The 22379-nt window shown below is 44.9% G+C and overlaps 1 protein-coding gene across 1 annotated transcript in view; it reads right to left on the bottom strand.

Annotated features, from left to right (window-relative positions):
* Window positions 1–22379, bottom strand: part of LOC119969069 (interleukin-6 receptor subunit beta-like) — a 291637-nt gene that overhangs the window by 161239 nt on the left and 108019 nt on the right. The window contains exons 8-9 of the mRNA XM_038802271.1: window positions 6026–6108; window positions 391–613 (exon numbers count right to left, since the gene is read on the bottom strand). Of these exons, the coding sequence (XP_038658199.1) occupies window positions 391–613; window positions 6026–6108 (306 nt within the window). The remainder of the gene's footprint in view (window positions 1–390; window positions 614–6025; window positions 6109–22379) is intronic.

Here is a 22379-nt window from a genome sequence, read left to right as displayed (position 1 = left end):
TGCTCAACGCAGGCTTGGAAGGCCGAAGGGCCTGGTGCTGTGCTGTACTGTTCTTTGTTCTCTTGCAATCATTGTCTCTATCTCCCTCTCCCCTATTCTCTTTGCCAGGCCCGGACCCTCTTTTATGTGGCTGTTGCTATTTTATTCAACTGATACGGAATCCAATTAAATTCAAAATTGAAAATGAGTGTAGGCCAAGATAGAGGAATTAGGAAACATTTGGAGAACATGGCTGAAGATAGAAAAAAAGAGGAGGAAGAATATGACCAAGGGGTGGAGCAAATAGCTGTTTAGAAATTACTTTTGAGACCGAATTTATGTATAAGAAAGAGCAAATTGACGCTATTTCCTTAATAATTGAGTTGCAGCAGAGTCCTGTATTAAACTTGCCTGTCTGATACAGTGTCTTCACGATTAGTTGTGATGGAGGTGATTCTCCAGCACTGTTGTAAGCACGGATGCAGATGTTTCCATCTCCTTTTGGTATTGAAATTCTGCAGCTCAGACTACTGGTGTTGCAGAGAGTGATCTCAGGATGATTGGTCTCATGTTCAGGTCTGTATGTCACCCTGTAGCCACTGATCCTCCCGTTCACTTCTGAATCTTTCAGTTGCTGGTGAGGTATTAAAAATGTATTCAAAACCTCAGCGGGAAAAAGCAAAATGACATGGCTAAAGTCTGCACAGCAAATTCACATCTGTCCAACTTACACTAATTTTCTGCAGCTGTGTCAGTCTTAAATTTCTATGGAATAGAATTCTTACAGTGCAGAAGGAGGTCTTTTGGCCGATCAAGTCTGCACCAGCCCTCTGAAAGGGCATCCTAGCTAGGCCCACTCCCCGCCCTCACCTAACCTGTACATCCCAGGACAGTCCACTTAAAATGTGGCACGGTGGTTAGCACTGCTGCCTCACAGCCCCAGGGACTCGGGTTCAATTCCAGCTTCGGGTGACAGCCTGCGTGGGGTTTGCACATTCTCCCCATGTCCATGTGGCTTTCCGCTGGATGGTCTACTTTCCTCCCACAGTCCAAAGATGTACATTTTATAATATAATAATAATTGTTTATTGGTTAGCACTGTTGCTTCACGGCGCCAGGGTCCCAGGTTCAATTCCTAGCATGGGTCACTGTCTGTGTGGAGTCTGCACGTTCTTCCTGTGTCTGCGTGAATTTCTTCCGGGTGCTCCGGTTTCCTCCCACAAGTCCCAAAAGGTGTGCTGTTAGGTAATTTGGACATTCTGAATTCTCCCCCCATGTACCCGAACAGGTGCCGGAATGTGGCAACTAGGGGCTTTTCATAGTAACTTCATTTAATGTAAGCCTACTTTTGACAATAAACGATTATTATTATATTATAAAATGTACATCTTTGAACTGTGGGAGGAAAGTAGACCATCCAGAGGAAACCCACACGGACATGGGGAGAATGTGCAAACTCCACGCAGGCTGTCACCCGAAGCTGGAATTAAACCCGAGTCCCTGGTGCTGTGAGGCAGCAGTGCTAACCACTGTGCCACCGTGCCACCAAAATTGACCAACATATCCATAGAGTCATTCAATCATAAGACAATACACAAGAGTGTCTGTCTACAGTACCATTTGATTCCCTTGTCATTCAAAAATCTATCTGACTCAGCCTTAAAAATATTCAATGACCCAGTCTCCATCACACTCAGGAGAAGAGATTGCCACAGATGAACAACACTCTTAAAATTCTCCTCAACTGTGTCTTCAGACATTAATTTTTATGTTATAAGCAAATTACTGCGGATGCTGTACGGGAGCTAAAGTTTTGAGTCTGGATGACTCTTTGTCAACATTTTTACGTTGTGTCTCCTAGTTCCAGTCACTCTCAGGGGCCGCCCTGTCAAATGCCCTCAGGATCTGATAGGTTCCAATAAGTTCACCTCTCATTTTTCCAAACTCCAATGGATACAGGTCCAATCTACTCAACCTTTCCTCAGAAGATAACACCTTCACCTTGGGAATTTGATGAGTAAACCATCTCTGAATCGCTTCTGATGCAATTATATTATTTTAAAGTAAAGAGACCAATACTGTACACAATACTCCAGATGTGGTCTCATCAATGCCCTATGCAACTAGCCAAACTTTTTTTTACTAATTCAAGGGATGTGGGCACCACTGACTTGGCCAACATTTATTGCGCATCCCTAATTGCCCTTGAAAAGGTAGTGGTGAGCTGCTTCTTGAATCGGTGCAGTCTATTGATACGTGTACACCCATAGTGCTGTTTGGGAAGGAGTTCCAAGATAGTGACCCAGTTTACCTACTTTTCTACTCCACCCCCTTGCAACAAATAACAACATCCCATTTGCCTCCGGATCATTTGCTGAACCTGCATACTAATTGTTTGTGATTCCTATACCGGAATATTTAAATATTTAACTAATATTCTATTTTTTCTTCCAGAGTGGAGAAGTTCACATTTTCTTACATTATACTCCATCTGACAATTTCTTGTCCACTCACTTGGTTAAGCAAAGCAATGAAGCAATATCTAAATTGCAAACTCTTTATGCCCTTCTCACAACTTACTTTATACATCCAGTCCTTTCATCAAGTCATTTATATAGATTATAAATAATGGATGCCCAACACTCCATTAGTTCCAGCTTGCCAGACCAAAAATGTACCCATATGCTCTGTTTCCTGTTAGCTAGCCAATCCTCTATCCATAAAACCCCAAAATCTCATTTTGAATAGTAAACTTTGATGTGGCACTTCAAACACCCTCTGCAAATCCAAGTCCAGCATACCTACATGTTCCCCTTCATTCACCTAACTTGTTACTTTCTCTAAGAATTCCAATTAACTAGTCAAACATGATTTCCCTTTCACAAAACTATATTAACTTATTGCATTAAGATTTCCTCAATGTCTTGTCATAACCTCCTTAATAATGGATTCTAGAAATTTCCCTATGATAGATGTCAGATGTTTGATAGATGTTAGGCTAATTGGCCTGTAGTTTCCTGTTTCTTTTACCTCCTTTCTGACTAGAGGAATTACATTTGTGATTTGCCAATCTGATGGCACCTTTCCAGAATCTAGGAAGTACTTGGAAGTGCATGGTAAAATAGGACTGAGTCAGCACGGCTTTGTCAAAGGGAGGTCGTATCTGACAAATCTGTTAGAGTTCTTTTAGGAGATAACAAGGAAGTTAAACAAAGGTGAACCAGTGGGCATGATTTATTTAGATTTCCAGAAGGCCTTTGTCAAGGTGCCACATAGGAGACTGTTAAACAAGTTAAAAACACATGGTGTTAAGGGTAAGATCCTGGCATGGATAGAGGATTAGCTGACTGGCAGAAGGCAGAGAGTGGGGATAAAGGGGTCATTTTCAGGATGACAGCCGGTGACTAGTGGTGTGCCTCAGGGTCTGTGTTGGGACCACAACTTTTCACAACATACATTAATGATCTGGAAGAAGGAACTGAAGGCACTGTTAGAACATAGAACATAGAACAGTACAGCACAGAACAGGCCCTTCGACCCTCGATGTTGTGCCGAGCAATGATCACCCTACTCAAACCCACGTATCCACCCTATACCCGTAATCCAACAACTTTTTAACCTTACTTTTTAGGAAACTACAGGCAATTTAGCATGGCCAATCCACCTAACCCGCACATCTTTGGACTGTGGGAGGAAACCGGAGCACCCGGAGGAAACCCACGCACACACGGGGAGGACGTGCAGACTCCGCACAGACAGTGACCCAGCCGGGAATCGAACCTGGGACCCTGGAGCTGTGAAGCATTTATGCTAACCACCATGCTACCGTGCTGCCCCCTTTTTTTTTTTTAGACACCTTCCCCTCTCCGACCCACACCCCCGAAAGCTCTGTCCATCGTCCCCCGCCCTGTCCATCGTCCCCCGCTAAGTTAGAACATAGAACAGTACAGCACAGAACAGGCCCTTCGGCCCTCAATGTTGTGCCGAGCCATGATCACCCTACTCAAGCCCACGTATCCACCCTATACCCGTAACCCAACAACCCCCCCCCCCCCTTAACCTTACTTTTTTTTTATTAGGACACTACGGGCAATTTAGCATGGCCAATCCACCTAACCCGCACATCTTTGGACTGTGGGAGGAAACCGGAGCACCCGGAGGAAACCCACGCACACAGGGGGAGGACGTGCAGACTCCACACAGACAGTGACCCAGCCGGGAATCGAACCTGGGACCCTGGAGCTGTGAAGCATTTATGCTAACCACCATGCTACCCTGCTGCCCCATTGTTGCTAAGTTTGCAGATGATACAAAGATCTGTAGAGGGACAGGTAGTATTGAGGAAGCAAGAGGGCTGCATAAGGACTTGGACAAGCTGGGAGAATGGGCAATAAAGCGGCAAATTAAATATAATGTGGAAAAGTGCACTTTGGAAGGAGGAGTTTAGGCATCGACTATTTTCTAAATGGGGAAATGCTTCAGAAATTAGAAGCACAAAGGAAATTGGGAGTCATTGTTCACGATTCTCTTAAGGTTAATGTGCAGGTTCAGTCGGCAGTTAAGAAGGCAAATGCAATGTTAGCATTCAGATCAAGAGGGCTAGAATACAAGACCAGGGATGTGAGGATGTGAGGCTGTGTTAGGCTCCGGTCAGTTTTGGGCCCCATATCTAAGGAAGGATGTGCTGGCCTTGGAAAGGGTCCAGAGGAGGTTTGCAAGAATAATCCCTGGAATGAAGAACTTGTCATATGAGGAACGCTGAGGACTCTGGGTCTGTATTCGTTGGAGTTTAGAAGGATGAGAGGGGATCATATTGAAACTTACAAGATACTGCGAGACCTGGATAGAGTGGACATGGAGAGGATGTTTCTACTTGTAGGAAAAACTAGAACCAGAGGACACCATCGCAGCCTAAAGGAACCATCCTTTAAAACAGAGATGAGGAGAAGTTTCTTCAGCCAGAGGGTGGTGAATCTGTGAAAATCTTTGCTGCAGAAGCTGTGGAAGCCAATTTACTGAGTGTCTTGAAGACAGAGATAGATAGGTTCGTGATTAATAAAGGGATCAGGGGTTATGGGGAGAAGGCAGGAGAATGGGGATGAGAAAATATCAGCCATGATTGAATGGCAGAGCAGACTCGATGGGCCGAGTGGCCTAATTCTGCTCCCATGTCTTATGGTCTACTATTTCAGCCGCCACTTCATTTAGCTTCACTTAAATACCGTGACTATTAGAGCAGGTCAGACGCTGGGAATTCTGGGCATCTCACCTCACATTCTCCAAACCCTATTTATAATGTACATGTTATGCAGTATAATGGAATCCTCTCCACTTGTCTCGATGAGTGCAGCTCCAACAAAACTCAAAGCTCGACACCATCTAAGTACAAGGTTATCTGCTTGATTGGCCATCTCAAATATTAATCCCTCCAACACCAGTAACTCGCAAACCCACAATCTCTGTCAGCAGAGCGCCTTTACCTGCATGTTCCCCTGCAAATTAACTACTTTGCTGATTCTTCACTTCCACAATGAAAATCATGAACTCCCTCTCTAACAGCACTCTGGACTGCCGAGGTTCAAGAAAGCAACTCACCACCACCTTGTTGAGGGCCATTTGGAATGAGCGCCTACACTAGCAGCAATGCTCGCATCTCAGGAATGAATAAAAAACATGCATATTAATTTCCTACAATCCACACAAACTCAACAGCTGCATAACATGCATGGTAGCACAACAGGCAGCACTGTTGCTTCACAGCTCCAGGTCGCAGTTTTGATTCCCGGCTTGGGTCACTGTGCGGAGTCTGCACGTTCTCCCTGTGTCTGCGTGGGTTTCCTCCGGGTGCACTGGTTTCCTCCCACAAGTCCCGAAAAACGTGCTGTTAGGTAATTTGCACATTCTGAATTCTCCCTGTATACCTGAACAGGCGCCGGAATGTCGCCACTAGGGGCTTTTCACAGTAACATCATTGCAATGTTAATGTATGCCTGTTTGTGACAGTAATAAAGATTATTATTATAAACTATCTCACAAATATATTCACCTTCCAAAATAGTTGAATGTACAGTTTTTTATCTTGAGCAGAATCTTCAATATGCCACCAGACATCAGGGAGCCCCACAGGAGCTGCAACAGAAGAAAACAAGTTTAGTGAGTGTTCTATTGTGTAACTAACCTTTGCTGTTCCTGATCTGGGAGCTTTTACGGGAAAAGGGTATAGGTGTTTCAGGCATGATAGGAGAGGAGGTGAAGGAGGAGGAGAAATTGCATTATTAATTGGGGAGAACATCTTGTCAGTGCTCAGGGATGATATCTTGGTAGATTGCTCAAATAAAGCCATATGGGTAGAACTTAGTGCAAAATGGGGATGATTACGTTGCTGGGAGTGTACTATAGGCCCTCAAACAGCCAGGGAGAGATAGAAGGTCAGATATAGAATCAAATCTCTGAGGATTGTGAGAAAAATTGGATGCTAATAGTAGGTGATTTCAACTTCCCCAGTATTCACTGGGATAGTCAAAATGTGAAAGGCTTAGAGGGGGTGAAATTCTTAAAATGAGTCCAGGAGAGCTACTTATGCCAATCCATAGAACGTCCTAAAATGGAGGGGCCAGTGTGGATCTAGTTTTAGGGAATGAAGCAAGTGGATGAAGTTTCAGTGGGGGAGCATTTTGGAAACAGCGACCATAAGTTTGAGTTATGCAAATGGACAAAGATGGACCGGAAATTAAGCTTCTTAATTGGGGCGGGCCAATTTTAATAAAATCTGTCCAAAGTTAACTGGGAGCAGCTACTTGTAGGAAATCCTACATTAGAGCAGTGGGATTGATTCAAAAGGAAAGAGAGAGTGTACAGGACCAACATTTTCCCATGATAGCGAAGGGTGGGAGCAATAGGTCCAAAGAACCCAAGGGATATCCAGAGCTAGATAAGGAAAAAAGGGAGGCTTATGGCAGAAACTGAGGGCTCAAAACTGCAGAAGCCCTCATGTTATGGGCCCAAGGTTTAGAAAACTCCAAAGTATGTCATGGAGTTTACTTCACCTGCACCTTTAAACAGATTTTGGTTATGAGGAGCACAAAGGCCTACTTTCCAGGTATTGTGCCACAGAGACCTTAAGAATTTTTAAACAAAACAATGTTTATTCTATGAATTTAGTTCACATTTTACAAACACACAGTAAACATTTTATTAACTACCAACACAAATGCCCCCCACAGATACCTGGGGCAGAATTCTCCGCTCCCGCGATAAATCGGGAAGGCCGTCGTGAACTCGGCAGAGTTTCACGACGGCCTTGGAGGCCGCACCTCGCACCTTATTCACCCACACACGGGGGGCTAGGAGCGGCGCTCCGTAACTCTCGGCCGCCGGGCCTTGACGCTAAGTTTTTTTTTTTATAAATTTAGATTAGCCAATTATTTTTTCCAATTAAGGGGCAATTTAGCATGGCCAATCCACCTACTCTGCACATTTTTGGGTTGTGGGGGCGAAACCCACGCAGACACGAGGAGAATGTGCAAACTCCACACGGACAGTGACCCAGAGCCGGGATCGAACCTGGGACCTCAGCGCCGTGAGGCGGTTGTGCTAACCACTAGGCCACCGTGCTGCCCCGGCGGCGCCTAAGTGACGTCAGCCGCGCATGCGCAGGTTGGCCGGCTCCAACCCATGCATGCACGGCTGACGTCATGACGGCTGACGGCTCCAACCCGCGGATGCGCTCCGCTGCCCCGCAAGATGTGGCGGCTTGATCTTGCAGGGCGGCGGAGGGGAAAGAGTGCGTCACTTTGAGACGCCGGCCTGACGATCGGTGGGCACCGATCGCGGGCCAGTCCCCTCCCGAGCACGGCCGTGGTGCTCACTCCCCTCTCTGCCCCCCACATGCTTCAAAAGAGCATTTGGTGCCCATGTTCACAACGGCAGCGACCAGGTGTGGTTGCCGCTGTCGTGAACCGGTCGGAAATGGCAGGCCGCTCGGCCCATCCAGGCCAGAGAATCGCTGGTTGCCGTGAAAAAAGGCGAGCGGCGATTCTTCTTACGAGCGGGTGGCGAGAGAATCACGGGGGGGGGCAGGCGGACGTGTCGTGAGTTGCCCAGCCCTCCCGTGATTCTCCCACCCAGCATGGGGAGCAGAGAATCACGCCCCTGATGTACATGGGAGAAGAATGAAAATAATTTCCTTCCAGGATTTTGAAATCTCCAGTGATCTACTCCCCACCTACCATCTTGTCCAAATTCACTTTTGGCTAGGTTTACCACCAAACCCACATTTTGAAGTCGATAAAATACCTCCATCAGATGCTTCAAATGTACTTTCTAACTGTGGCTGAAAATTACCAGATCGTCGATTTATACCGCACAATCGGGTAATCCTGAAACGACTTTGTTAGTTAACCGTTGAAATGTGGCTGGGGTGTTTTTTATGCCAAATGGCATAACTTTGAATTGGTATATACCTTGAATTGGTATATACCACCTGGAGTCACAAAAGCTGAAATCTCCTTTGTCCTTTCGGGTAAAGGTACCTGCCAGTAACCTTCAAGTAAGTTCCAGTTTGGAAATAAAAGCTGATTGTCCCACCTTCTCAATGCAGTCCTCCAAGCGTGGGATAGGATAAGAGTCCGTTCTTGTAACTGCATTCATCTTTCTATAGTCCAGTAAGAAGTCTTACAACACCAGGTTAAAGTCCAACAGGTTTGTTTCAAACACTAGCTTTCGGAGCACTGCTCCTTCCTCAGGTGAATGAAGAGGTATGTTCCAGAAACATATAGACAAAGTCAAAGATGCAAGACAATGCTTTGAATGTGAGCATATGCAGGTAATTAAGTCTTTACAGATCCAGAGATAGGGGTAACCTCAGGTTAAAGGGGTGTGAATTGTCTCAAGCCAGGACAGTTGGTAGGATTTCGCAAGCCCAGGCCAGATGGTGGGGGGTGAATGTAATGCGACATGAATCCAAGGTCCCGGTTGAGGCCATACTCATGTGTGCGGAATTTGGCTGTAAGTTTCTGCTCGGATATTTTGCGTTGTCACGTGTCCTGAAGGCAGCATTGGAGAACGCTGACCCGGAGATCAGAGGCTGAATGCCCTTGACTGCTGAAGTGTTCCCCGACTGGAAGGGAACATTCCTGCCTGGTGATTGTCGCACGATAGTTTCTATAGTCCACACACAACTTTCTATAGTCCACACACAACTTTCTAAAATCCACACACAACTTTCTATAGTCCACACACAACTTTCTATAGTCCACACACAACTTTCTATAGTCCACACACAACTTTCTATAGTCCACACACAATTGTTGGGTACCGTCCGGTTTCGGTCCTATCACAATGGGTGAGCTCCAGTAAGGAGATGGTTCTGTATGATCCACCTTCCACTGGGTCTTTTTCTTTTTTGGGGATTAATGAAATTGATAATAAGCGGTAATTCCCCCCATACTTAAAAAAAATCAGAAAGCATATTTAAGAGGCCAATACGGTCACAAATCATTCATAAAAATCAATTGGAAATCCATCGGGACCACTTTCCCTGACTGCATTGCACCAATTCCACCCATCACTTCCTGTAATTTCAGTGGAGCATCCATTTCCTGCCATTTCTCTTTTTCGTGTCGTAATATCTGCAAGAAATGCCAGGGGGCAGCAGTCCTTGAATAAATTTGCAGATGACACAAAGATTGGTGACATAGTGGATAGTGAAGAAGGTTATCTAACATTGTAGTGGGATCTTGATCAATTGGGTCAGTGGGTTGATGAATGGCAGATGAAGTTTAATTTGAATGTACTTTAAATGTAATAATTTCCCCTCGTACCACTGTGTTTAATGCTTCCCAGAACATGGGGGAGGAGACGTCCCCCTTTTGGGTAAATTCAATGTATTATTTTGTGACCGAAGTCATTTTTCCGCAAACTTTTTTGTCAGCTAATAATATTGAATTCATACTCCATGAGAGTCCCTGAGGTTGACCAACTCTCACTCTAATATCCATTAAATGTGGAGTGTGATCAGAAACCACCATCACCCCATATTTCATTTCAACTATTTCTGGGAGAATTGAATTATTCACTATAAAAAAAATCTATACGGGCAATACCTGATATTCATGGGAAAAGAATGAAAATTCTTTACTTCCAGGATTTTGAAATCTCCAGGTCTCTACTCCCCATCCCCCATCTTGTCCATTAATATCCCCAGTTCCATAGCCATTTCGATTTCATTAATGTTTTTTGGCAAGACCGGTCGAGTTAAGGATCTATTACATCATTGAAATCGCCACCCATGATCAATTTGTGTGAGTCTAGGTCCAGGATGCCAGCTACCAATCATTTAGAACATAGAAAGTAGAACATTCAGTGCAGAAGGAGGCCATTCGGCCCATCGAGTCTGCACCGACCCACTTAAGCCCCCACTTCCACCCCATCCCCGTAAACCAATAACCCCACCTAACCTTTTTGGTCACTAAGGGCAATTTATCATGGCCAATCCACCTAACCTGCACATCTTTGGACTGTGGGAGGAAACTGGAGCACCCGGAGGAAACCCACGCAGACAAGGGGAGAACGTGCAGACTCCACACAGACAGTGACCCAGCGGGGAATTGAACCTGGGACCCTGGCGCTGTGAAGCCCCAGTGCTATCCACTTGTGCTACCGTGCTACCCATGATTTAAGAAATTCCGCATCACCCCAATTTGGCGCAAAAATGTTTATCAGCGTGACTGGGACCACTTCTATGATTCCACTTAAGAAGGACCGCATTTGGAGTATTGCGTACAGTTCTGGTCGCCTCATTATAGGAAGGACTTGGAATCTTTGGAACGGGTGCAGAGGGGATTTACCAGGATGTTGCCTGGTATGGAGAGAAAACCTTATGAGGAAAGGCTGATGGACTTGAGGTTGTTTTCGTTAGAGAGAAGAAGGTTAAGAGGTGACTTAATAGAGGCATACAAAATGATCAGAGGGTTAGATAGGGTGGACAGCGAGAGCCTTATCTAGCGGATGGAGGTGGCTAGCACGAGGGGACATAGCCTTAAATTGAGGGGTAATAGATATAGGACAGAGGTCAGAGGTGGGTTTTTTACGCAAAGAGTGGTGAGGCCGTGGAATGCCCTACCTGCAACAGTAGTGAACTCGCCAACATTGAGGGCATTTAAAAGTTTATTGGATAAGCATATGGATGATAAGGGCATAGTGTAGGTTAGATGGCCTTTAGTTTTTTTCCATGTCGGTGCAACATCGAGGGCCGAAGTTGCGCTGTATCGTTCTATGTTCTAAGGGAGATTGAAACAGCACAAGAGGAGCTGGGAGATTGAAACAGCGTGAAAGGAGCCCGGTGTCATGTTCTGTAGACTGGCTGAAGTCAATTTATTGTAATACAACTGTGTGGTAAGGTAACTAGGATAAAACAACTAACACTAAACAATCTCGTGGAACTACTCCAAGTACATCTCTCACCCAGCACGGCCAACTCCAAACCCTAGGATCACATGGTGACGTGATGGGTTTACAATGCCACCTAGTGGTCAGAGGTCGTGAATAACAATATGTACAAACTTAAATTACGCATAACATCACATCCCCTTTCCTTTGTAAAAGAAAACTATTTACAAGCATTGAATTACCTTTCATATTTCAACATGATATGCATAACAATATACACGTGACCCTGTGCACAGTTCACTACTCGTTCAGTCTTACAGGTATGGCGGCACGGAAGTACAGTGGTTAGCACTGTTACTTCACAGCACCAGGGTCCCAGGTTTGATTCCTGGCTTGGGTCACTGTCTGTGTGGAGTGTGCACGTTCTCCCCGTCTCTGCCTGTGTTTCCTCCAGGTGCTCCAGTTTCCTCCCACAGTCCAAAGCATGCTGTTAGGTAATGTGAACATTCCGAATTCTCCCTCTGTGACCCGAACAGGCGCCGGAATGTGGCGACTCAGAGCTTTTCACGGTAACTTCATTGCAGTGTTAATGTAAGCCTACTTGTGACAATAAAGATTATTATAAAGATTATTATTATCTTCTCATTGGTCTACTCAGCATCGACCGAATACGTACTCTTTTTTTCTTTTTTCGAAAGACTGGCTTCGGTCTTTGAATCACCAACTCTTTCAGCCTTCCTTTCAGCCTTTTAAAATGATGTTTTTTTCTTCTCATTTTCGTCTTGGCTTTAGTGCCACTATCAGTGAAATTGGTACAGTCCACATTCACATCTGCCTGTGCACCCAGAGCATCATTCTTGCTATAGGTCACGGCCAAGGGATTAACTGTTTCTGGATCTTTTGCAGAATTGAGGAGTTTTGGCTGATCCATGGTACTTACGCTCAAACGCTGTACCACATGTCCATTAATAGGTAAGGCATCTAATGTCGGCATATTTTTGGACGCATTCGAAGTTTCAGGCAAATGTGTGACTTCAGGAAAGATCTGCAAACCCTCGCATTCCGGTATCTCGGGTCAATGTCCTCAACATTAGGCTTGACTTTTTCAGTTTGTGTTTTAGTGTCAATGAGTGGCTCATCCTCATCTGATATAACGATACATGCTTTGTCTGTTGTTGGAGAACTGCACGAAGATGTATCCATGTGTGCTTCCTGCAAGTTTTTTAATGGACTTGCCTCGAGTACTTGGGAATACACTGCCGGAACTATTCCGTAGGTATAGGATAATTTATCTTGGTATTTGGAGCCAATTCCTCCAAAATGGGGATTATTTCTTCAGTTAACGGTTGGCATATCGCAGTTGATTTGCACTCAGCTAATTTGCCTGCTGTTGCAATCGGCCTTTGCCCATTCCATCAGAGAACTTTCACACCCATCATTGCCCTGCGCAGATGGAATACTACCTGTTATCACCTCGTCACTAATGCCTAATAAACTAAATAAACTTTCATTGTCTTCCTCTTCAAGCCCATCATCTGATTCTTCAATTTCCTCATCGTAATCATCATCATGGTAATCATCATCATCTCCTCCAATCGCTTCTCCTGTGAAGCATAACACTGCTTGTGGAATAACGTGTTCATGCAAGAAGTGACCAATTTCAAAGTCAGCAGCGAGTCTTGCTGCAGAACTTTCATCCAGCTCGCCATGTTCTGGAATTTCAGGAGGGCTAAAGAAATTGAAGAAAAAGTCATTTGGCACAGTTTCTGTAACTGTTCTACCAGTGTGTTGACCCTTATGCTTCTGCTTCGTTTTAATGGTTTTCAATGTTATGTTTTTTTCCTTCATTCCAGTCGATCTGGCATCCTGTGCATCCTATAATTTTTGGTTCATCAAAGAAGAAAAAGTGTGGCTCATCAGGCTACGACTCAATCTGGTATGTTTTTGTCACTGCTTCATTTGTGAAATACTAATTTGGCTCAAACTTAAACTCCAGAGTAAAACTCATTGACAGTCCAGAATCTGAAAATTTCACCTTTAAATCCTATAAATGCTTTACAATAGGCACTTCATGCTCCCTGAGCGTGTCACTGACCAAATCCACATTTTTGAAGACTGTCAACCAGAATCCTGGAATTGCTTTTGGCTCCTCCTTTTCTTCACCCTTTTTATCCTCCACCTTGACTTTTTCTTTCATTTCATCTGATAGCTCCTCTACTTCATCTCATTTGCATTCATCCTTTGTCGCTGTGGTGTCTCGAATGCACAGCCACTCACCTAACTTCAGTGCCTCACTCCGGGGGACTGAAACAAGCGAGAGAGGAGCCAGGATATCGAAACAGCGAGAGAGGAGCGGGGAGACTGAAACAGCGAGAGAGGAGCCGGGAGATTGAAACAGCGAGAGAGGAGCGGGGAGACTGAAACAGTGAGAGAGGAGCCGGGAGATTGAAACAGCGAGAGAGGAGCCGGGAGATTGAAACAGCGAGAGAGGAGCCGGGAGATTGAAACAGCGAGAGAGGAGCCGGGAGATTGAAACAGCGAGAGAGGAGCCGGGAGATTGAAACAGCGAGAGAGGAGCCGGGAGATTGAAACAGCGAGAGAGAAGCCGGGAGATTGAAACAGCGAGAGAGGAGCCGGGAGACTGAAAGAGCGAGAGAGGAGCCGGGAGATTGAAACAGTGAGAGAGGAGCCGGGAGATTGAAACAGTGAGAGAGAAGCCAGGAGATTGAAACAGCGAGAGAGGATCCGGGAGATTGAAACAGTGAGAGAGGAGCCGGGAGATTGAAACAGCGAGAGAGGAGCCGGGAGATTGAAACAGCGAGAGAGGATCCGGGAGATTGAAACAGTGAGAGGAGCGGGGAGACTGAAACAGTGAGAGAGGATCCGGGAGATTGAAACAGTGAGAGAGGAGCCGGGAGATTGAAACAGTGAGAGAGGAGCCGGGAGATTGAAACAGCGAGAGAGAAGCCGGGAGATTAAAACAGCGAAAGGAGCGAGTTGGTTGAAAAGAGCGTGAGAGGATCAGTTTAGCTGGCATGGTGTCCTGGAAAGCTTGTGATGTGTGCGGCGTGCAAGATGTGGGAGGTTTTGGACCACAAGACAACCGGGACAGTAATATCTGCAAGAAGTGCCAGGGGGCAGCAGTCCTTGAACAATATGTGGCTGATTTGGAATAGTGACTCTCTTCACTGTACACCATTTGAGAGAGAGAGAGGTTTCTGGAACAGTTGGACCAGAGGGTGGTCACTCCACATCGTGATAGGCAAACAAGGAGGAGTTTACTGATGGCTGGAGAGTGGGTGACCGTTCATTGAAAGGAAACGAGACAGCAGGTCCAGGAAACTCAGGACTCCTTGGAGCTGTCCAACAGGTATGACATTTTAAATGCCTATAAAGTTAGCAACACGACTGAGTCGGGGTGGATGACGTGAGGGAAAACTATAGTAGCCTGGTGCCTGAGGCTACTCTGGGAAAAGACAGGGAGACTGGTATGCAGATTAGAAAGGTGGTAGTAGTGTGTGACTCAATAGTTCGAAGGATAGACAGTGTAGTTGACAGCTGAGATTGTGAGTTCTGTATGATCTGTTGCCCACTGGGTGCAAGGGAATAATGGATCAGCTGGATAACATTCTGGAAGGAGAGGGTGAACAACCAAAGGTTGTCATTCATGTGGGAACGAACAACAGAAGTTGGGGCAGCACGATAGCATTGTGGTTAGCACAAATGCTTCACAGCTCCAGGGTCCCAAGTTTGATTCCGGCTTGGGTCACTGTCTGCACATCCTCCCCGTGTGTGCGTGGGTTTCCGTCGGGTGCTCCGGTTTCCTCCCACAGTCCAAAGATGTGCGGGTTAGGTGGATTGGCCATGATAAATTGCCCTTAGTGTCCAAAATTGCCCTTAGTGTCCAAAATTGCCCTTAGTGTTGGGTGGGGTTACTGGGTTATGGGGATAGGGTGGAAGTGTTGATCTTGGGTAGGGTGCTCTTTCCAAGAGCCGGTGCAGACTCGATGGGCTGAATGGCCTCCTTCTACACTGTAAATTCTATTGAATTCTATGTAACATAGAGGGATAGTTTTGAGGACTTGCAGGATCAGTTTCAGGGGTTAGGGAGTAGGTTGAAAAGCAAGACCTCCAGGGTAGTAACCTCAGGGGCTGGTTTAGCACACTGGGCTAAAAATCGCTGGCTTTGAAAGCAGACCAAGGCAGGCCAGCAGCATGGTTCAATTCCCATACCAGCCTCCCCGAACAGGCGCCGGAATGTGGCGACTAGGGGCTTTTCACAGTAACTTCATTGAAGCCTACTTGTGACAATAAGCGATTTTCATTTTTCATTTTCATTTTCAAAGATACTACCTGCAAAGGCAGATCAGGGAGGTAAATATGTGGCGTGAGCGATGGTATCGAAGGGAGGGGTTTAGATTTGCGGGTCATTGGGATCAGTTTTGCAAAAGGAGAAAGCTGTTTAGAAGAGATGGACTTCATCTGAGCCAAAATGGAACCAATCTCCTGCTGGAGAGAGTTAATAGTGTAGTGGGGGTGGTTTTAAACTTGTAAGGTGGGAGGCGGGTTGTGGGGGGGGGGGGGGGGGGGGGGGTTGACTAATGGCCCTAGCTTTAGAATTATCAGTGAGGGCAAAAAGAGAAAATGGGGAATAGGGAAATGGAAGTGGGGGAAGGCGAGAGTGTTGACAGTGAACAAAGAAATGATTGCCTCCCAAAGAGCAAGGAATAGATAAGGGTGTGTTAAATTGTATGTATGTAAATGCATGGAGTATAGTGAACACAAATGAGGAACTAGAAGCAGAAATTGCTTTTGGGGCATATGACAAAGTAGCATTGACAGAATTGTGGCTTAAGCCAGAACAAGACTGGATACTTAACATCCTAGGTTACAAGGTTTATGGTAGGAACAGGGTGAGTAAAAAAGGAGGTGGTGTAGCAGTCTTGGTCAAAGATAGTATCATAGCTCTTGAATGAGATGCAGTTCCAGAATTAGAATCTATGTGGTTGGAGGTGAGAAACAGGAAGGGAGCGGTGACGTTGTTTGGTATTTACTACAGACCTCCAAATACAGGGGAGGTACTGGATGAAAGAGCTTGTAGGCGGAAACCTGCAGGGCAAGTAGGATTGTGATAGTTGGGTATTTCAATTATCTTAACGTAGACTGGGAAGTGGGGCACGGAAAGGGAGAAATTCTTGCAGTGTGTGCAAGAGAGCTTTCTGGAGCAGTACATTTCCAGTCCTACCTGGAAGAAAGCTGTGCTGGATCTGGTCCTCAGAAGTGAGGCAGGGCAGGTGGAGAATTTCATAGAATTTCATAGAATTTACAGTGCAGAAGGAGGCCATTCAGCCCATCGAGTCTGCACCGGCTCTTGGAAAGAGCACCCTACCCAAGGTCAACAACTCTACACTATCCCCATAACCCAGTAACCCCACCCAACACTAAGGGCAATTTTGGACACTAAGGGCAATTTATCATGGCCAATCCACCTAACCTGCACATCTTTGGACTGTGGGAGGAAACCGGAGCACCCGGAGGAAACCCACACACGCACGGGGAGGATGTGCAGACTCCGCACAGACAGTGACCCAGCCGGGAATCAAACCTGGGACCCTGGAGCTGTGAAGCGATTGTGCTATCCACAATGCTGCCATGCTGCCCCAGGATGTCAGAGTGGGTGAGCTGTTGGGAAACAGTGATCATAATATAATACGATTCAATATTTAGTTGGAAAAGGGTAAGGATCAGTCACGGATTAAGATCCTAGACTAGAAAACAGCAAATTTTAGGAGCTTAAAGGTTGAATTGGAGCAGGTTGATTCAAAATGCATTTTGATGGATAAAACAGTGGATGAAAAATGGGAGACTTTCAAAGGAGAGATGAACAGCTAGGTACATACCCATGAGAAATAAATACGGGGGTCCAAAGCTAGAGTATCTTGGATGACTTGGGATTTTGATGACAAAATAAGGAATAATAATAGTAACCGAAATCAGGAAGAGTATCTCAATTGAGGTTTTAATGATTCTAGCTCAAACTGAAGAACCAAATCCAGATGAAAATGAAGATGTCTTTAAAAATTGGGATGAATTGTTGAGTTACCTTCCAGAGGAAAACAAACTGACCTAAAAGAGTTCTTGATATCACATGGGCAAGTTTGTGGGGATAAGTTGGGAAGTACTCAAATGGCTATACATGATGTAGATGTGGGAAATGCTGTTCCAATTAAATAACATCCATATAGTCTGAACCCTTTAAAATTGGCACAGGTTAACTAAGAAATTGAGAGTATGCTTAAAAATGGCATAATTGAAGTGGGTTGCAGCCAATGGAGCTCACCCATAGTGATGGTACCAAAACGGGATGGTACCCAACAGTTGTGTTTGGACTATAGAAAGGTTAATGCAGTTAAAAGAACGGACTCTTGTCCTATCCCACACTTGGAGGATTGAATTAAGAAAGTGTGACAATGAGCTTTTATTTCCAAACTGAAATTTACTTAAAGGTTACTGTTATCTGAAAGGGCGAAGGAGATTTCAGCTTGGACGAGAGAAAGGTTAATGCAGTTACACGAACGGACTCTTATCCTATCCCACGCTTGGAGGATTGCATTGAGAAGGTGGGACAATCAGCTTTTATTTCCAAATTGGATTTACTTAAGGGGTACTGAGATTCCAGCTTTTGTGACTCCAGATGGTATGTACCAATTCAATGTTGTGCCATTTAGCATGAAAACCGCTCCAGCCACATTTCAATGGTTAACTAACAAAGTCGTTTCAGGATTACATCGACGATCTGATAGTTTTTAGTCATACATGGAAAGAACATTTGAAGCATCTGATGGAGTTATTCGATTGACTTCAGGATGCGGGTTTGGTGGTAAACCAAGCCCAGAGTGAATTTGGCAAAGCCCAAGTCACCTTCTTTGGCCATACAATTGAACAGCGTCGAATGGTCCCACGGGATGCGAAAACAAAAAATTATGAGGAGTTTCCAGTACCCTCGAAACAAAGGGAAATAATGTGATTTATTGTCATGAGTGGATTTTATCGAAAATTTGTGCCACATTCTTGCAGCGTGGTTGCTCAGCTGATGGACATGCTGAAGAAACATCGAAAATTTGAGTCGACAGCGGAGTGTCAACAGTCATTTGAAGGTCTCGAGGCTGTGATAACCAATGCTCCTGTGTTGGAGAATTACAAGGGGCTCTGATCGGATTGAACTAAAGTATCTGACCTTAAAGAGAAATGCCGAGGCATAGAGAAATGGATGGATCGTGCAGAGACCTTTTTGTCCAAAGAGACTGTCAATTGAGAAGGATTCCAGTTGCAGGAAGAACTAAAATGGACTATGTTATTATAAATGTTTGCGTGTTTTGTTTTGTTAAAAAAATGCATACTTACTGTCAATATTTGTCCACAGATCTCTGAAGGTTCACTCAAGTGGATATAGCCGTGAAGAAGGCCTATAGTATGTTAGCATTTATTAACAGGGGCTTGAGTTGAAGAGCCGCAGGGTTATGCTGCAACTGTACAGGACCCTGGTGAGACCATATTTGGAGTATAGTGTGCAGTTCTGGGCACCTCATTATAGGAAGGATGTGAAGCATTGGAAAGGGTGCAAAGGAGATTTACCAGGATGCTGCCTGGTTTGGAGGATAGGTCTTATGAGGAAAGGTTGAGAGAGTTTGGGCTTTTCTCTTTGGAGCGAAGGAGGATGAGAGGTGACTTAATAGAGGTTTATAAGATGATGAGGGGGATAGATAGAGTGGACGTTCAGAGACTATTTCCTCGGGTGGATGAAGCTGTTACAAGGGGGCATAACTATAAGGTTCAGGGTGGTAGATATAGGAGGGATGTCCGAGGTAGGTTCTTTACTCAATGAGTGGTTATGGTGTGGAATGGACTGCCTGCTGTGATAGTGGAGTCGGACAATTTCGGAACTTTCAAGTGGTTATTTGATAGGCACATGGAGCACACCAGAATGACAGGGTGTGGGATAGCTTGATCTTGATTTCGGACAAGGCTCAGCACAACACCGAGGGCCAAAGGGCCTGTTCTGTGTTGTACTGTTCTATGTTCTAATATTTCTTAAAGGAAAGTGAAAAGGTGAAAAATGAAACCATCTTGAATTTGATGGTTTGTTTTTTTTTCTTGGAGGCTCTGTGTTTTACTTTCGGTTTAGAACTTTGGAAGCTGGATAAAGACAGAAAAGTCTTGTGTGTGTGTCTCTCTCTCTCTGCAGGTTAAAAAGGTGTCTCCAGATCACTTGATCACTTCAAAGTAATACCTGTTTTCTGTAAGGAATTCAAACCTACTGTTTTGTGGGAAAAAAAGTGTTTTGACTTATGGATGTTGTTAGGAAAGTTATTAAGGGTTACCTATAGAGTATTGTATCTGTGGGGATAATCAGTGTTGGTAGTTGATGAACTGTTTACTGTGCGTTTATAATATATTAACTGAATTCACAGAGTAAGCAATGTTTTTGTTTAAACATATTTAAGATCTCTGTTGCATCACACATGTAAAGTGGACCCTTGTGCTCCCCAAAACCAAAATCTATTCAAAGTTGTGGGTCAGGTGAACTCCATGATATACTTTGGTGTTCTCTAAACCCTGGCCCATAACAGAAGTGGGGCTCGTAAGGGACAAGCAGGGAAAAGTGCTCACTGAAGCAGCGTGTATGACAGTGGTACTAAATTAGGATTTTGCTTCTGCCTTTACCAAATTAGAAGATGGTGACAACAGTCTAGTTGAAAATGTGGGTGTTGAACAACTGAGCAGTATAGTGAGAGATAAAGAAAAGATGCTAAAGAGGCTGGCCACACTCCAGGTAAAGAAGTTGCCAGGCCCAGAATGGATGCATCCTAAATTGCTGAGAGAGATAAGGCAGCATATTGCGGAGCTGTTGACAGAAATTTTTCAGGACTCTCTGAACACAGAATTAGTCCTGTGGGACTGGAGGATTACAAATGTGACACTGTTGTTTGAGAAAGGGGCAAATGATAACCCAGGAAACAGCTTGACATCAATAGTGAACTGATGGGGGCCATAATATTGGATGAGATAAACATACACTTAGAGAAAAATAAGTTAATACTAAACAGCCAACATGGCTTTGTCAAGTGCAGGTCGTGTCTGACAAATTTTGTTGAGTTCTTTGACGAGGCGACACAGGCAGTGGATGAAGGTAGTGCTGTGGATGTTGCATGTTTGGACTTTCAGGAAGAATTTGATACAGTGCCACATGACAGTTTGGATCGCAAATTAAAAATATTTGGGATTGATGGGTCCTTGGCAGCACGGATTAGAAGTTGGTTAAGGAATCAGAGGAGAGGTATAGATGGGCATTTCTCAGACTGGAGACGGGGTGGAAGTGATGTTCCCCAGGGATCAGTGTTGCTTTTCCTGATATATATAAATGGTTTAGAAGTGGGTGTTGAGGGCAAAATCTCTACGTTTGCAGATGATCCTAAGCTAGGGAGAATGGTGAATTGTGAGGATGATGCTGAGCGACTTCAGAGATACATTGGCAAGTTGGCCAAATGGGAACGACACCTGGCAGATGAACTTCAAAGCAACAAAATGTGAGGTTATGCACTTTGATAGAAGAAACATGGGGAAACAATGTAGGCTCAATGGTAGCACAGGGCTAAATCACTGGCTTTGAAAGCAGACCAAGCAGGCCAGCAGCACGGTTCGATTCCCGTAACAGCCTCCCCGAACAGTTGCCGAAATGTGGCAACTTAGGGGCTTTTCACAGTAACTGAATTTGAAGCCTACTCGTGACAATAAGCGATTTTCATTTCATTGAAGGTAGTACAGGAGCAGAGGGACCTCGAGGGTCAAGTGCATAATTCACTTAAGGTAGTTGGACAGGTTGAAACAGTTGTTGAGAAGGCTTATTGTATCCTTGGGTTTATAAATAGAGGCATAGAGTATAAAAGCAAGGAAGTGATTCGACACCTCTACAAATCATTGGTCAGACCACATATGGAATATTGTGTTCAGTTCTGGGCACCTTACTTAAGAACAAAGAACAATACAGCACAGGATCAGGCCCTTCGGCCCTCCAAGGCTACGCCGATCATAGTACCTGCCTAATCTAAAACTGTATGCACTTAAGGAGTCCGTATCCTTCCATTCCCACCCTATTCATATATTTGTCTAGATGCCCCCTAAATACCCCTATCGTACCTACTCCCACCACCTCCCCAGGCAGCGCATTCCATATATTTACCACCCTCTGAGTAAAAAACATGTCTCGCACACCAGTTCTAAACTTTCCCCAATGCACTTTAAACCTATGTCCCCTCGTACTTTACTCTCCTACCCTGGGAAAGAGGAAGGATGTTGAAGCTCTGGAGAGAGTGCAGAGGAGATTAACTAGAATTTGGTGGGGACAATGTAGAGGGAGCTTGACTCTGGATTTAACCCCATGCTTTACCTAACCTGGGAAGAACAGGTCCTCGAGGGTCATAATCTCCGGATTACTGCCCGAGCCACGTGCTAATTGGCATAGGGATAAGAAAGTTAGGGAAGTAAACACGTGGGTAAGGGATTGGTGTGGGAAAGAGGGATTCCATTTCATGGGGCATTGACACCAGTTTTGGAACCGGGGGGGGATCTGTACCGTTGGGACGGTCTCCACCTGAACCGATCTGGAACCAGTGTTCTAGCGAAAAGGATAAATAGGGTGGTGAGTAGGACTTTAAACTTCTGAGTCAGGGAGCAGGAAAAAGGAAAGCGACAGGGAGTAGGGAGTTAAATGGAAGGATAAGCAGCAGTTTAGCATGTGTGCAGGTGGGTTTAAGTTCAAGGCAGACTAGGAATGAAGCAAAAAGGAAGGATAATTTAGGACATCTCATGATGTCCAATTTCTCTAATAATGATAAGAAAGTCAGCATTAAGGCACTTTACCTGAATGCTCGTAGCATTCGTAACAAAGTTGATGAATTAACGGCACAAATCATCACGAATGAATATGACTTGATAGCCATTACGGAGACATG

The sequence above is a fragment of the Scyliorhinus canicula genome, chromosome 1 (genome assembly GCF_902713615.1).
Source record: "Scyliorhinus canicula chromosome 1, sScyCan1.1, whole genome shotgun sequence".
Classification (NCBI taxonomy): domain Eukaryota; kingdom Metazoa; phylum Chordata; class Chondrichthyes; order Carcharhiniformes; family Scyliorhinidae; genus Scyliorhinus; species Scyliorhinus canicula.
The sequence above is the reverse complement of the archived record's forward strand: the minus strand, read 5'-3'. Positions and strand labels throughout refer to the sequence as shown.